Source organism: Heliangelus exortis, chromosome 1 (genome assembly GCF_036169615.1).
Source record: "Heliangelus exortis chromosome 1, bHelExo1.hap1, whole genome shotgun sequence".
Lineage (NCBI taxonomy): Eukaryota > Metazoa > Chordata > Aves > Apodiformes > Trochilidae > Heliangelus > Heliangelus exortis.
The window spans coordinates 165,113,845-165,128,063 of record NC_092422.1 but is presented as its reverse complement, the minus strand read 5'-3'; the positions used below and the strand labels follow the sequence as shown (position 1 = coordinate 165,128,063).

At 41.6% G+C, this 14,219-nt stretch overlaps 1 protein-coding gene across 8 annotated transcripts in view; it reads left to right on the top strand.

The window, feature by feature from the left end:
- Positions 1–11,550: 11,550 nt before the first annotated feature.
- The window catches only part of MON2 (MON2 homolog, regulator of endosome-to-Golgi trafficking), a 67,840-nt gene continuing 65,171 nt past the window's right edge, over positions 11,551–14,219 (top strand). For all 8 annotated transcript variants that reach the window (XR_011723902.1, XR_011723901.1, XM_071733509.1 and 5 more), the window contains exon 1: positions 11,551–12,892. Coding sequence is in view for 5 of the 8 variants with exons in the window: in XM_071733509.1 (XP_071589610.1) it covers positions 12,782–12,892 (111 nt within the window). In the remaining 3 variants the exon portion in view is untranslated. The remainder of the gene's footprint in view (positions 12,893–14,219) is intronic.

The following is a 14,219-nucleotide window of genomic DNA, read 5'->3' as shown; positions in this document are numbered from 1 at the left end:
CTTAGTCTTCCATGTTCTTACAAATCCTGTTCCCACAGTCTTTGTGTAATGGGCAGTCTTTGTCTGAAACATTATTGGTTACAAAATAGCTGTCTGAGGACTAACAGAGTATGGTTAATAATATTTCCAGAAGATAGTATATATAAAAGGGATTCTATCCTATCCTTATCTAGCTCTAAAACATTTATAATCCTGAAAAAAAAAAAAAAAAAAAAAAAAAAAATTATTGTCATAAGAACCAATACTTGCTTTATTAAACTAATACTGTAACAATAATTAATCTAATTGAAAGATACTAAGTGAGGTGGTTGGTGAAATGGGGCAATATATTTAAGATTAGACAAACCCAATATGGTAGAGGGAAATTGATACAAGGTTTTGGCTTAAAACCTTGTATTTAGATGTGGAATACAGTAACCCAATACAAAGCTATGTACAAGATTAGCTTGTGAGTTTAACTTGCTTATTTTACTCAGAGCACTTGAGATGTAACATTGATCAATGGCATATAGGAAGTAATCCTAGAAAAACAATCATCTCTTTAAATAACACACACAAATGCCCCCCTACGTTCATATCCTCATTGGTTTTCCCATATCATGTTAGCCCAGAGCTTGCTTGGAAAAATCACCGTGGAACAAAGGATCTGCTTTGACTTAACCAGAGTCTGACTTTGGATTTTGTGGACTGGAGCTTTAGAATCTGATAATTCAATCTCCTAATGCACTTCCTTCCCCCTTTAAAAATACAGGTATATACTATACATTTATGGGACCTTACATTTGAAGGAATGTACTCTCCTACTACTGGTTGGATCATCCAGATAGAGTTGTCAAATTAACATTTATTTAAGAAAAAAACTGTAAGGTTCCTAATCAGATATTCAAAAATAAGTAACATTTCTATATGACTATCTCAAAGGCTTCTGATAATTCAGCCAAAGTGTGAGTTTCATAAAGCTGTTACGTATTCACAGATAATTTATCCAATGTGGACATGCTTTTAAGTTAAAACCACAGAAGGCATATTCTTTATGGTGTCTGTCAAAAGTTACTGTCTCTCAAATAGTCTTTTCTATAGAGAAGAAAGGGAGACGTAACATCTCTTTTTATGGATCACGTCTAATAAAAATCTACAGTATGATTTCTTTTTCAGTTATATTTATGACAAGCTTTTTGATAGGTATCAGCATACACCCCAAAATTATAAGCTGCTGCTGCCTTGTTAATGCAACAGTCACAGAAACAAAACATAGGAGGAGGAAGGCTGCAGCTTGCAATTCCCAGTTACTTTGTGGATTTTTCAGCAGCAATACATCATTTAAAGCCCGGCTGGGAGGGGAGATGAAGAGATACAGCCCAGGACCTCTTGTTTTAGCTGGCTGCAGACAGCCCTTGGGATGCTTCAGTGCTGGGCAGAAAAGCTGCCAGATAGTACCCTGCCAGGTGATGCAGGAACAGCTCTTGCATCTTCAGCTAATGGCAAGGCCACAACCCATTCTAACTTTCCCAGCACGTTGGTGCTGTATTACAGAGCACTGTATTTTTAAAGTGTTTTGAAATCTTTAAGGGGAAGTCAGTATGATAGGCAAAGAAATTAATTGGCAGACACACCAGTTTTAGCCAAAAATTATGCCGCCTTCTTGACGTCAGGCTGAAATTTCGGGGTGTTGTTTCTTGTGTCTAAGTACTAGTTACTTTGACAAAGACAGTCGGTATAAATGCAGTGAAATGGGATTCATATGAAAGTTATATTTGATAGAATATGCATATTCTGAATCTGCAGGCAAAGTGCAACCTTCAGATTTTTTTGTCCTTTTTCCTTAGGGGGTAAACAAATCGCGAAAACAGTTCCACTTTCTTAGTTCCAACATTGCGTGGGTTGCTGGCACTGCGTGCTCCTGAGGCAGGCAGAGGCCCCTCTTACTGAAATTAAATCTTGAAATAGCATGATTTCCCTCAGAAGAGCCCAGATGTGACAAATTCATGAACATCTATCCCATTAGCTAGGGAATGAACTGGGTTACTATATGCCAGGCAGCAGTAACAGTCATCCTGAGCTAAGTGTACAAAAGCTGATACAGATTCAAATGATAAAAGAGTTCACATTGGTCAGTATGGTTTTAGGAAAATTAAGATTCTTTCTTTGTTACCTTGGGAGTTGTTATTATTTTGCTACTATGGGCTTTTTAATTGAAATAGAGAATTGATAAAGATTATACTTTTAAGTGCATCTAGGATTATTCAAGTGCTTGTCACTTTGTTATCACATTAAGTGTCACATTACTCTCATGTAAGCATGAGTGTTATGCATTATCACACAACACCAGGGTAAGGAGCCAACCAACAATCTCAAAATAGTTTCCTTTAGGATTAAAGGGATTATTGGATAAATTGGTGGCACTTGATCTTAAATTAATGTTTTTATTCAGTGTACAAAATATTCAGGTCATAGCTACAGAAGGTGGGTTATATTCTAGAAAGTAGCAAGTATCACTGAATCCTGTGCAGCTTTGGTGGACAAGTAACTGAGCATGAGCTCCCAATGGGAAACACTGGCATAGGAACTTGTCCCTGGGTGTGTAAGCAGAAATTAAGTTAATTTAATCTTCCTAGTTCTCTGGTAAGGATACTAAGAAAATAAACCATTTGAGTTGTAACCTTTTAAAAGATCAGATTGTAACCTGGGAGACATTATAGAAATGAAGTTGCAACCCCTAAGTAAACATAATTGCACTAATGGGTATAAAGAAAAACTTTTTTCTCAGAAAGGTAACTCTGAAGTGCCTCAGTCTGGATGCAATTCCTTATGGGGGGAGAATTAACTATGCAGGAGGTATTGGAGAGGAGAGAAACATTCAAGGAACCAATGGTTCAAAACTGAAACCAAACAATCTGAAGATAGAGATAAGTGTCTTATGCAGTTACTTTTGATCCAGAAGGAGAATTCCAGCAGAACAACGAGCAAAGGCAAGTGATGGGTTTGATGTTAACCCTGGGCTGGACACCTTCCGTGTCTCCATCCTTCTCCTGCCTGGATGGAGACATCATCTGAGCCATCTGACTCAGCTTTGACATCTATCAATCTGTAGATATCCTGTTCTTCTCAGAGAAATGTTCCTCTTCAGACCAAATGGTACCACCTAAAAAACACTTCAAAATTTCAGATGGAGACCTGTATCAAATGTGCCTTGGTGGTACTCAAGAAGTACACGGTTGAGGACTGCTCATATAGGACTGGTTTCCTTGAGTAATTTGCTAAGAGGATTTAGATCCCATTTGAGTTCTACTCCCGTCATTGCAATTGGTGTCTTCCCATACCAAGGGCTAAGATTCAAGACAAGTTTGCAATAAACTGGTCTTCCATCCAATAATTCCTTCCCCAGCCAAAGAGGGGAATCAGGAAGGGGAATCCTATGGGCTGAAAAAAGAAACAGATCTGAGGAAATCAAACACCGTATACTCAGCCTAGACCTTGGAGGTAGCAGTAGGAGCAGCAGGCTGAGAGGAACCAGGCTCAGGAAGGAGAACTTTCCACCCTCCCTGTTAATGCTGAGCCTTGGATGGTCTGGGACACCCCTGGGAGCCAGCCTGGGGCAACTGCCCTGATTTGAGCTCCCGGCTGACTTGGGGCTACCACTGGCCTGCCCTCCGTGGCTGGCCTGGGATCCTGTCCCAGCCAAACCAGGACACTGTGGAAAGAGCAGCTTCCATAAAACCTGATATAATTCAGCTGCAAAGGAACTGGTCAATAAAAGTTGTTACAGGCAGCATTGCTACCTTAGAGTTGCGTTTGCCAAGTCAAATAAAACGTATCAGTCATGTTGACTGATTTTGCAGTACCAATAGCTGCTCAATAAATGACAGCAGTGTCTGTGTAACCTGCTTATTTGGTGAGACTGATGTCCTGAATAACTCTGCCATGTGTGACACGGATCCTAAATACAGCTCGTAGAGCTGAGACCTAGATTCATTCGTTTTTAAAAACAGTACTAGGGCTGCCAATAACAGCAGTGTGATTTTCACACCTTTTACTCAAAAAAAAAAAAAAAAAATCTCTGTCACCAATGACTTCCTGGCCTCTGACATTATGTGAATATTTTGAGGGGTTATGGTAAAATAAAACCATTTATATGCTAATTTTTTGTTTGTTTTCCAAATTCTCAATTAAGAAAATGTTGTGAACATTTTAGGTTAATGAACTACAGTTGGGCAATAAAGTCAGTGGAAATGTTATGATCATGCCTAATAAAAATATTCACATTTTGACTGCCTGTTATGCACAATAATCACATTCAACAGATGGGACTGAGACAATAAAACTTTCTTCATAAAATATCCTGAGTTGTTGAACTAACTCCAGCTGAGTTGGAGGAAATTAGATGTACCTGTAGCTTTTTAGCATAGGAAATAATGCCTCAGAAGTTGACTTCAGGAAATGTAACCTTAGACGTTTCTGTAATATTTTTTTAGATAAGGTGTCAAAGATTAAGAGATATATCAAACAGAGTTTGCACTTAAATTGGGAAACATTTAATGATCTTCTCTATATAACCTCTGAATTTCTGTTTGGTTAACATCATACTCAGTCTGAGGTTGTCAAGCAGAAAGCTCATTTTTATGACTTAAATTAGTCCCTTAATATCAAGTGTGATGGACTGTAATGTTCCCATTTTCCCAGCAACATTTGACAATATTATTAGAATTTGACAGACATGGTGTTCCTTCCTTGAAATAAAAAGCCCAAATAGACATACCAGTTTCTTCCCAAATCTTCCCAAAGCTTCTGTGAAGTAATATGCAGTTAAAAGTAAACAAAACAAGACAGATTTAAGAGCTGAATTTCCATATTCCATTCTAGAACAAACTTGTAGGAAAAGAAAACAAAAGTCATCTGGTTCCTAGCAATGGATTTAACTTCTTAGTGAAAGATACAGAAAACCAACAGGAAGGAAACAATCTACAGATGATTCTAGCACATTATCAGGACATTTTCAAATAAGACAGTAGTGCAAGTGCCATACTATTTTTTTACAAGTCCTCACCTAGTCACCAGTTTACATGTCAAAGTATTGGAGATGTCTGGAGAGCAGAAGCTGTGTTAATAATTTTGAGGTACAGGTTTACAAAGCAAGGCTCCAAATGTCCTGAAGAGGAAAAATCAAAGCATCAAGTTCTCTGAAACCCTACCATAGTTCTGTAGGTCAGGCTGGTCCTGCCTTTTTATGATCTTTCCTCTAACAATGAGACTTTCAAGCTCACAAGACACTTGGATCCCCATATTGCAGTGCAGCTGAATTGATGAGGACCACAGCCATTTGTTAAAGAATTAGTATATCTTAACTGCTGATTTTATAATTAAATTGTTTATCAAATCTTCTCAGATCATATTATTTTACTTAAGACTGGGACAGGGAAGTAAAGCTCCTAGACATAAACAGCCATAGGAATCCACAGATGACCATGAGGAAATAAGGTCTCAGACTGGCTGAACAAGTTTCATATTCCATTTAATGAGCCATTCAATAGCTCCAGGGCTTGGCTCTCAGCTGGAACACCCAGGGTTCATACCTGGAATTTCCTATGACCCAGCCAGCACCAGTGAGCCAATAGCACATCCACAGAGTGCTGGGAGGAGACCACTGCTCATCCACTGCAGCCTGGGAGGGGGTTTCAGGAAAAGGCTCCCATGGGTGAAACAGTGATTACAGCTTCTAGAAATGCTCCCACAAGAACAGTATTAACTATGAAGTTTTCACATGTATTCACCCTTGGATATGGATATACCTGTTTGCATATAATCCAGGATGTAGATACACACTAGGCATAGCCCTGCTTTACCAGGAATATGTATTTACTGGTGGAGGTAAACTGTAGAGTCATTTTACTATGAAGGAAAGCATTTGGCTCTTTATGATTGGATTTCTTTGGCTGTCTCCCAAATTGCCTGAAAAGTGTGTTCACTCTTTTTATCTGTTTTGACTCAACCTGAATAACAAAATTTCTTTCATGCTGCCACTTATGAACACAGCCAGGCATGCAGTACCCATGCAAATATTCATCTCCTGGGCAAAGTCCCTTGAATGCAATAAGGTCTGTAATTTTCATAACATAGCAAAGATAAGCACAACATTTAAGGTAAATCAAGGTTCCCATACCAAACATTTCTTCATCAGAATCTCTTCTGTAAGAAATCTCTTATCCTCATGGTTTATGGAAAGAACTGCCTGTAAAACAGCATCATGATCATGCTTCAGATATCTTTGCAAACAGTTGTGCTGGAGGCTCTCAGAAAGTACATGGCCATACTGAGTCTTTTCTAGGCTGTTTAGCTACAAATTAAATTGGTCATGCCAGCAGTGTAGTCATTGCAGTGTGAGAACAGAAAAATACCTCTGTAGTGTGCTGGCCTCCATGCCACTTACATCTATGAGTAGAGTCAGTGTATCTAGGTTTATAATTTTTTTTCTGAATTTTATAAATATGAGTGCAATGCCTTGCTGTAGACAAAAGCCAGTGATAACACAAAAGACCAAACTTATTTTCAATAGATGAAAACTCTCCTGTAGTAATGGTATCACTTGGCAGCCTCAGGGCTGCAATCTGGAATTTTTATTTTACAGAAGGGTTCACTAGAGCCTGAAGAAAGCATCCAGCAGCTTCCCCTCCTTGCTGCAGCAGCCAAAAGGAATTATTTTTAGATGGGGGAACACCCTTTTACTCTGCAGTGTTGCTTTATGATTAGCAGATTGTCTGTAGGCTACTAGGTGTCTGGAAATAATTTTCATAGAAGCCGAAGAATATATTAAAAGGAAATGACTAGAGATGTAGGGAGGCTTTTGGCAATAGACAGGAGAGCAGCAAAACAAACAAGACTGCAGCACAGTGTGTATTTCTGACATTCTTGACAGGCATTTTTATGTTATGCATCCTGCAGTCTGAGCAAGGAAAGGACTTGTCCCAGGAGTGCGGCTGATCTGCTGCCCACTTTGAGAGCTCCAGATCAAATAACACTGCCTGGAATGACAATTATTTTTTTTTTCAACACATTTAAGCCTTAATTTCTAAACCAAAGTCCCCAGTAAAGAATATGATGATTGCAATAAATTCTGATCAGAAGTGCAAAATTGCTGAATTTTCTTCATCATCTGACCGTGACCTCAGGCTGTGCTAATAGTGAAGATGGTAGCAGGGACAGCCAGCACGGGTTTTTTTTCAATGTAAACAACTGTCAAGTAAAATCTCCATCATGGTTTTGGTATTTCCTACATGTAGCAAAAAAATATATACAATGAGTGATGTGCATTAAGTACCATGCAAGGAAAAACCCCAGGTGCTGCCTGAATAGATAATTATTCTGTTATGTAATCAATATTGTTTATTGTATAAGGGAATGAAAAGCCAGATTCAACTTAATGCACAGAGTTATGTTTGTTTCCTGGGCCAGCCACATACTTGCTCTGTCACCTGAAAATTTATTTAATCTGTCCTGACTCATGCTCAGTTATAAGTGTGAAGAGTATGGGAGTTTCACACCATCTTATCAGATGATAAGTTGATAAGATTTTGTGAGTATCATGTATGTTTGTGTGTTGTTACACTGCTGGGTAGAGGACAGTAATACATTAATTCAAGCAGTGGACAGCAGTAGCAGCTTCTTCTCAAAAACAAACAAACAAAAAACCCCACAAAACCCCCCACATTAAAAGGTTCAGCTGATTCTATAGCCAGTAATTGAAAGGTCAGTGCAAAACAAGCAAACAAAAACCAAACCCCATTGCTTTGACAATCTGTTCAGACAAGATTCAAGCAGGAAAAATTGGAAAAAAAGTTTTGCTGGCTGGCTACATAAAAGTAATGGAAACATCTAAGCCTCTGCTTGAGAGACTGTGCGTGGCCTTGACAAGATTCTAACGTTGCTGAGTACAGAATGCATGTCACAGGTCTGATATTTTGGGTATTAGCTACTTAACATTTTTGTCAGTGGCCTTATGGATAATGTGACACAATTACTCATAGTTTGTTATGACACAGAAGATGATTCACTGAGAGACAGCAGCTGGGATTGCTGTTTTAATAGACTAAACAAAAGAAAATATATATATACATACAGTGCAAATATACAAACTGACTATGTACTAGTATGTAAATATATGCTCATACCTACGCAGAGAGGAACACAGGCTAAATTCCTGAGGAGTTCACTCTGAAAAACATTATCACACATGGATAGTTTTGACTCTGTATCATGTGGCAGCAGGACCCTGTTCTCATGTTCAAGGCCTGTATCTGCACACATTTATCAGGGTGGCCTGAAACTAGCAGTGAACACCTGAAATTAATACAGCCAAATGCTACCCCGTGCTTAATTCAATCAAAAGGGCTTATACACATCATTTGGAATGAACACGGGCACTGGTTACAGGGGGTAATTTAATGAATCACATTAGGTCTCATGAGCATTTTTCTTGGTAATTGGGGCCATGAAGCCACAGGGAATGATTTCAATCACCCACAGCCCATCACCAAATAACACATAATTGAATAACAAAGCAACAATGTAGTAATTGCAGTGCAATACAAATTTACCTTAACAGCTAACGAGCATTTTTAGCGTGCAAATAAAAATAATGTGCCCTCAGAGATGTCCACATGAACTGCTCCACTGTGACTTCAGAGGGACTTGAACTGAAGCTGAGGGATTTAAAACATACCAGAAGGCAGGCAAGAACTTTTTATCTGTTGCAATGAAATGCAACTACAGTAAGTCACATTCACAATCGAATCGGTGTCACTTAAAGAGATTCTGGAGAGTTCAAAGAGTTTAACTGCTCCAGTTAGCTTGACTAATAAATCTTCTGCATTTAAAAAAGGTGTACAACAAAACAGTGAGAGAGATTATCTTATGGTTGAAAGATGCCACTGAGATTCAGGCATGTGTAAAACTCCCAGTTTTTGTATCCAGAATATCTGAAGAGTTTTCAGTTCAGCAGCCACTTGTACCATTCATTTCCAAACCCACAGCAATCCTGCTGTATTTGGCTGGCAGTGCTGAGCAGACCAAGTGTCAAAGCTGGTCACTGAAAAAACATGTATGACAAATCTAAATGATAGAAAGACAAGTATGCAAATAAATTTTAAACCAATTTACTGAGTTTTTTAAGTATTAAACACAGAATGGCCTTCAGAGAGGATGGAGAGTGCACCTAACCTAAAAAACCCCACTTTTTAAATTAACAGCCACGATGCATATTAAAGTAACTCTACATCTAATTTCCTAAAATCCTGAATTATAGCAGATTTCACCAAACTCACAAATGCTCTGCTTGGTTCAAACGGTGTCACAATGTATACACAGAAATTATGTGATACTATAAACTCATAAAAACCTCAGTTTTAGAAGGAGATGGAATTCCCCATAATATATTGTTGCAGTATTCTGAGATTAGCTTTCCATTACAGCACCATGAGTTGGGTAATATTACAATTGTATGTCCAATTTTGTCTGAGATAATTAAGGAAGGCTGCTGGTAATCTGCAAAGAGGAGAGCAGATGACTGAAAGCTCAACACTGGGCAGTGTAATAGACAACTGAAGAGTAATTTGTTTTTTTTCATGCACCTCAGCAGACTAATAAATCTACAATTCTAAAATTTAGTAAGAAGAGAAAATTCTTTTCCTCATCTACAAAGCAGAGAACAGAAGAAATTGAGATTAGTGAAAAGGGTAGAACTTGAGCCAGAACAGCTTTAAAAGAAATTTAATATGTTACACTTAATAGAGGTGGTAGGGTTACTAACGAGCTGTTAAAAATATGGGCAGACTATAGCATGCTCCCGTTTCAATGTCACCAGACACCTGGAGTAAGAAAAGATGGATAATTTGCAACTGCAAGCCAATATGATAAAAATAATTAAGATAATGAAATAATCTTATTTTTCTCAAGAAACCATCATTTTACACAGTATAAATTACAGCAAAAACAATACAACGAAACTTTCTTCCAAAGAGGTGTGGTAGTTTATATACCAAAATATTTACCACTACTGCTTTTAAATAAATCTACAGTTTTTTACACAATCTTAAAAAAAAAATATTGTACAGCAAAAAGCTGTTGATTGTATTCAAATGCAGTCATCTATTCCCTCAGTACTTTTACTTCAGAGGTTGGCATTACTCTGTGAGGAAGGACGGACAAATTCACTACTAGTGCTTTGAAAAAATCCATTATCTTTCTTTCATATCAGTTAATTTATCAGGCATTCACAATTTAAGAGTAGCCCCTCAATTCAAACTAACTGTTTACAGTAATCTTATTTGATTAAACAGTAAGATTTGCTGAAAATTTGTATACACAGTCAAATACATAATAATTTGATTGTTTTACATGTTATTAATCTCAACTTGTTTCCCCAGTGTTAAAAGGGAAATACAGCCATATTACAGTATTCTGCATCTTTGTTTTATTTACAACATAACGACAGTGAGATGCTCTAACTCAAGATGTCACATTCAAACAAATTTTACCCAAAATACCTGCTCCCTTTTCATAAGAAAGGTGGTGTTCTAGAGCAGTTTATTCACCCTCATTTCACACGAAATTTCAATTGTTTTAATTTATGCAGACAAATAGATTTGGGAAGTACCAGTATGCCCACAGCTCACCATGTACACTAAATAGTGGAAAATCCAAACAACAAGAAGGAATTAAATCATAAAAGCTGACCTGAGAAACACCTATGCATGGGCAAGAATATTTCACTCATTTTCCTAGCAAATCATCCATCTTCCTTATTAAGGTATTTGGACTGGTCTGTGAATTGACATCAGGCTTGTAGCCCTGAATGGAAGCACTTAGATGGGAAAATCTTTAGGAAAATGCTTATTAGTTAAGCATATAAATACTGCTACTGAAGACAATACTCTTGTTTTATAAGTGAGCACATAAAAATCAAAAGCTGTTAAGAACAGAGACCAGTGCATTTTGATAGCACAACAATGTTATGGAATCACAGGTTTGATTTTACTGAACACGAGTGGAAATCTCAGTCCCTCATCTGAAGGCACATAAAGTTTTACCACCTAATTCAATTTTGCCAGTATTACACACGATTTTAAAAACTCACATCCATTTATCCAGGTCTGTCAAGTTAACAGGCAGTAACCTGAAAACGTTGTAAAAATAGAGAACTTAAAATAATAGGTTACTTAGAAAGCAATCCTGTACTTTTTGCCTGATAAAGCACACCCAAAGATTTATGTGTGCAGGTACAGTGTACAATCTGTGCCAGAGGGAGCCTATTTACTGTATGATTTGCAGAGTATCTCACTGTAAATGAACCCAAACATGTAAGTAGAGATGCTCAGATTTATGAGATGGTCTTTCCCTTTTCATAACAAGACACACACAAAAGAAATCTTAGAACATCTCTACACAACAACGAAGACTTCCATTCAAGTCTTTGCATAAAAACTATTATTTAAAATAAAATTATTTTAAATAGTAAGTCAGTAATTATCCATTTTTATTGTCATTTTTTTTCAATTTATTATCCATTCTTATTTTCATAACTATTCTCAAGATTTCCGAAAAACTACAGATTGTAGAAACTCAGGAATGTTTTCCAGCTTCCTGGGTTTATGGAAAGGGAACAGGACCACGCTGCATTACAGGTGGGCAGCCACCAGAGTACAGCATTTGTAGCAAGAATATGGAAAAACAAATCTTGCAGACTAAATTCTTTGTGAAATGGTAACTGCTCGACGAAGAATGGTGTCCTGCAGAAGGAAGGTCCCAGCAGCGTTGAGGCTGGGAGGGAAGGAGCCTTTGCTGCGTCTGAAGTTAGAGGAAGCCTCACCACAAGCTACAGCTCCTGGCTGAAGAGCTCATGCCCGCTGTTCAGGTAGGATAAAAACAGGTGGTTGGAAAGCTTTCGGACTTCAGAGGGACACTGCTGAGCTGGTGCTGGTGACAAGGAGGGTACCCGAGACCCGAGCGCTCCGTGTCCCTGTTTGTGTTCATCTTAAAACTTCTCACGGAGGATTCGCTCTGCCTTCACTGGAGAACCGGGTACCCGCACGGGCCTCGGAGGGAACGAGCCCTTCACTCCTGCCTGCAGCAATCAACCAAACCGTGTAACGATTCACACGAAACGAAACAATCTGCCTCGGTTGTTGTGCTTTGTCTGCTTGGTTGGTTGTTCCGAGCCCCATTCAGCGCCAACCTCCCTCCCTCCCGAGAGCTGGCACGGGGCCTTCCCGCCGCTCGGCGGGGCGGTGGCTGCTGAGGCTTGGCTGCCGGTGACATGGAGCCAGGCCCCGGGTCTCCACCGCCCCCAGCCCCGGTTACTCTTCGCCAACGCCACACGCTGTCCCCTCCCCGTCGGCAGCTGGAGGGGGCTGGCGGTCCCACCAGCACCGCCTCCTCCCTCCCCATGCCGGCCCGGCGCGGTGGCACCGACACAGCGGGGAAAGCGCAGCGCTTCCCGCCGCCACCCTTCCCGGAGAGACCGGCGGCTGAGGTCCGGTGCCGCCCCCCGGAGCTCCGCCGCTCTCCTCTCCCCGCCCCCGGGCAGTGTGTGCGGAAGCGGCCCCTGACGGCGCCCGGCATTGTGGGAGCGGGGGGGCCGCGGCGGCGGCTCCGGGGGAGGGGACGGAGCTGGGGCCGCGGCTGACGGGTTCCGGTGTTGGGCGCAGACGTGTCGGCCGGGGCCGCGGAGCGAGTAGGTGCTGCCCCTGCCCGCTCAGAACGTCGCCCGGCACCGGGCCGGCCCGGCGGCGCCATGTCCGGGACCAGCAGCCCCGAAGCCGTGAAGAAGCTGCTGGAAAACATGCAGGGAGATCTGCGGGGCCTGAGCCTGGAGTGCCGGAAAAAATTTCCCCCTGTCAAGGAGGTGAGGGGCGGGCTGAGCTGAGACCGGCCGGGCCGGACCGGGCCGGGCCGGGCCGGGCCGGGCCGTGCGCCGCTTTGGGGCCGGGAGTGGGGGGGCTCCCTGTCTGCGGGGCCCGGCCGGAGCGGAGGCTGCCGGCGTGTCCGTGCAGCCACAACCCGGTTCCGCTGCCGGTGGGGTCCGTCCTCCATGGCCGCGGGTTGCCGAGCGCTGTCTGTGCCGCGACGTGGCTTTGCGTGTCCTGGTTGTTGTTTTTAAACACGTTACCGAGTCAAGGGACGTGGGCCGGGCTGGTTCCCCTGACGATGGGGGGTGCTGACAAGGGGGGAAGCGGGGGCAGCCCCGCTTCACCCCAAGCGTCCTCCCCGGTGGAGAAAGACAAAGTTTGGCTCGGTTGTCTCGGCATCTCCTCTCGGAATTCTCCTGAGGGCGGGTTCGGTGCCGGTGGGTTTGGGCAGGCACCGAGTGAGTGGGCTCGTCGGGGGGGAGGCGAGGCGGCCCCGACGGTGAGGGACGTGCTCTGACCCCGCCGGGGCACGACCCTGGGGTTGCTGTGGGGCCCGGGGCCTTGTCTGGCATAAACCCCGTGTTTTGGGGTAAATAAATGTATGGCAGTAGGTTTGCGTGTTTTGTTTCTCAAAACTTCTGTTTACTTTGCGTGCAGCTTGCGCCGTCGAGTAGTTGAGGTGAGGCAGGTAACTTGGACTGAAGGGGAATTCTCCCCGATTTGAAGTAAAAGTTTTAACTGTGTGTTTCTCACTGTGTGCTTAGACGGTCGGTTTAACTTTCTCCCTCTCAGCAGTTTGCCACTTGCCATTAAAAAAAAAACCACAACTTTTTTCTACGCAGTAGTGTGAGGAAAAATACTATTATATTGACACAGATTAAGCTGTAGAAACAGAAAGGTACCCTGGGATGATACGATAACAGATATCACAGTCTGGGGAAAAAAAAGGAATAGTGTATGTAGTGTGACTTTAGCTCCAGTTAAGTGATAGGATATTTAATTTTGTATGAACTACTATACTCTTTAACAGAGGGGCTGGAGCGAACGACCAGGCTTGTTTTGAAAGCCGTGAAGAGCATGGTGCTGGAGCAGAGCCTGTTACAGGATTTATAGTTTGCAGGGGAATGTGTTTGAGGGATTGTGTGCAGTCACAGAAAAACCAGAGAAAGTTGTGATCCGTTCTGAGAAGTTGTGTGTGGTCACATGTAAATTAAACACGTTGTGGTCAGGGGCAAAGAAACCTGTGTCTGTTTTTTGGAGGGAGGCGGGGTGCCTCTTCCACGTTCTCCTGTGTATTAGTGTGAGTGACTCTGAGTGAGTTCT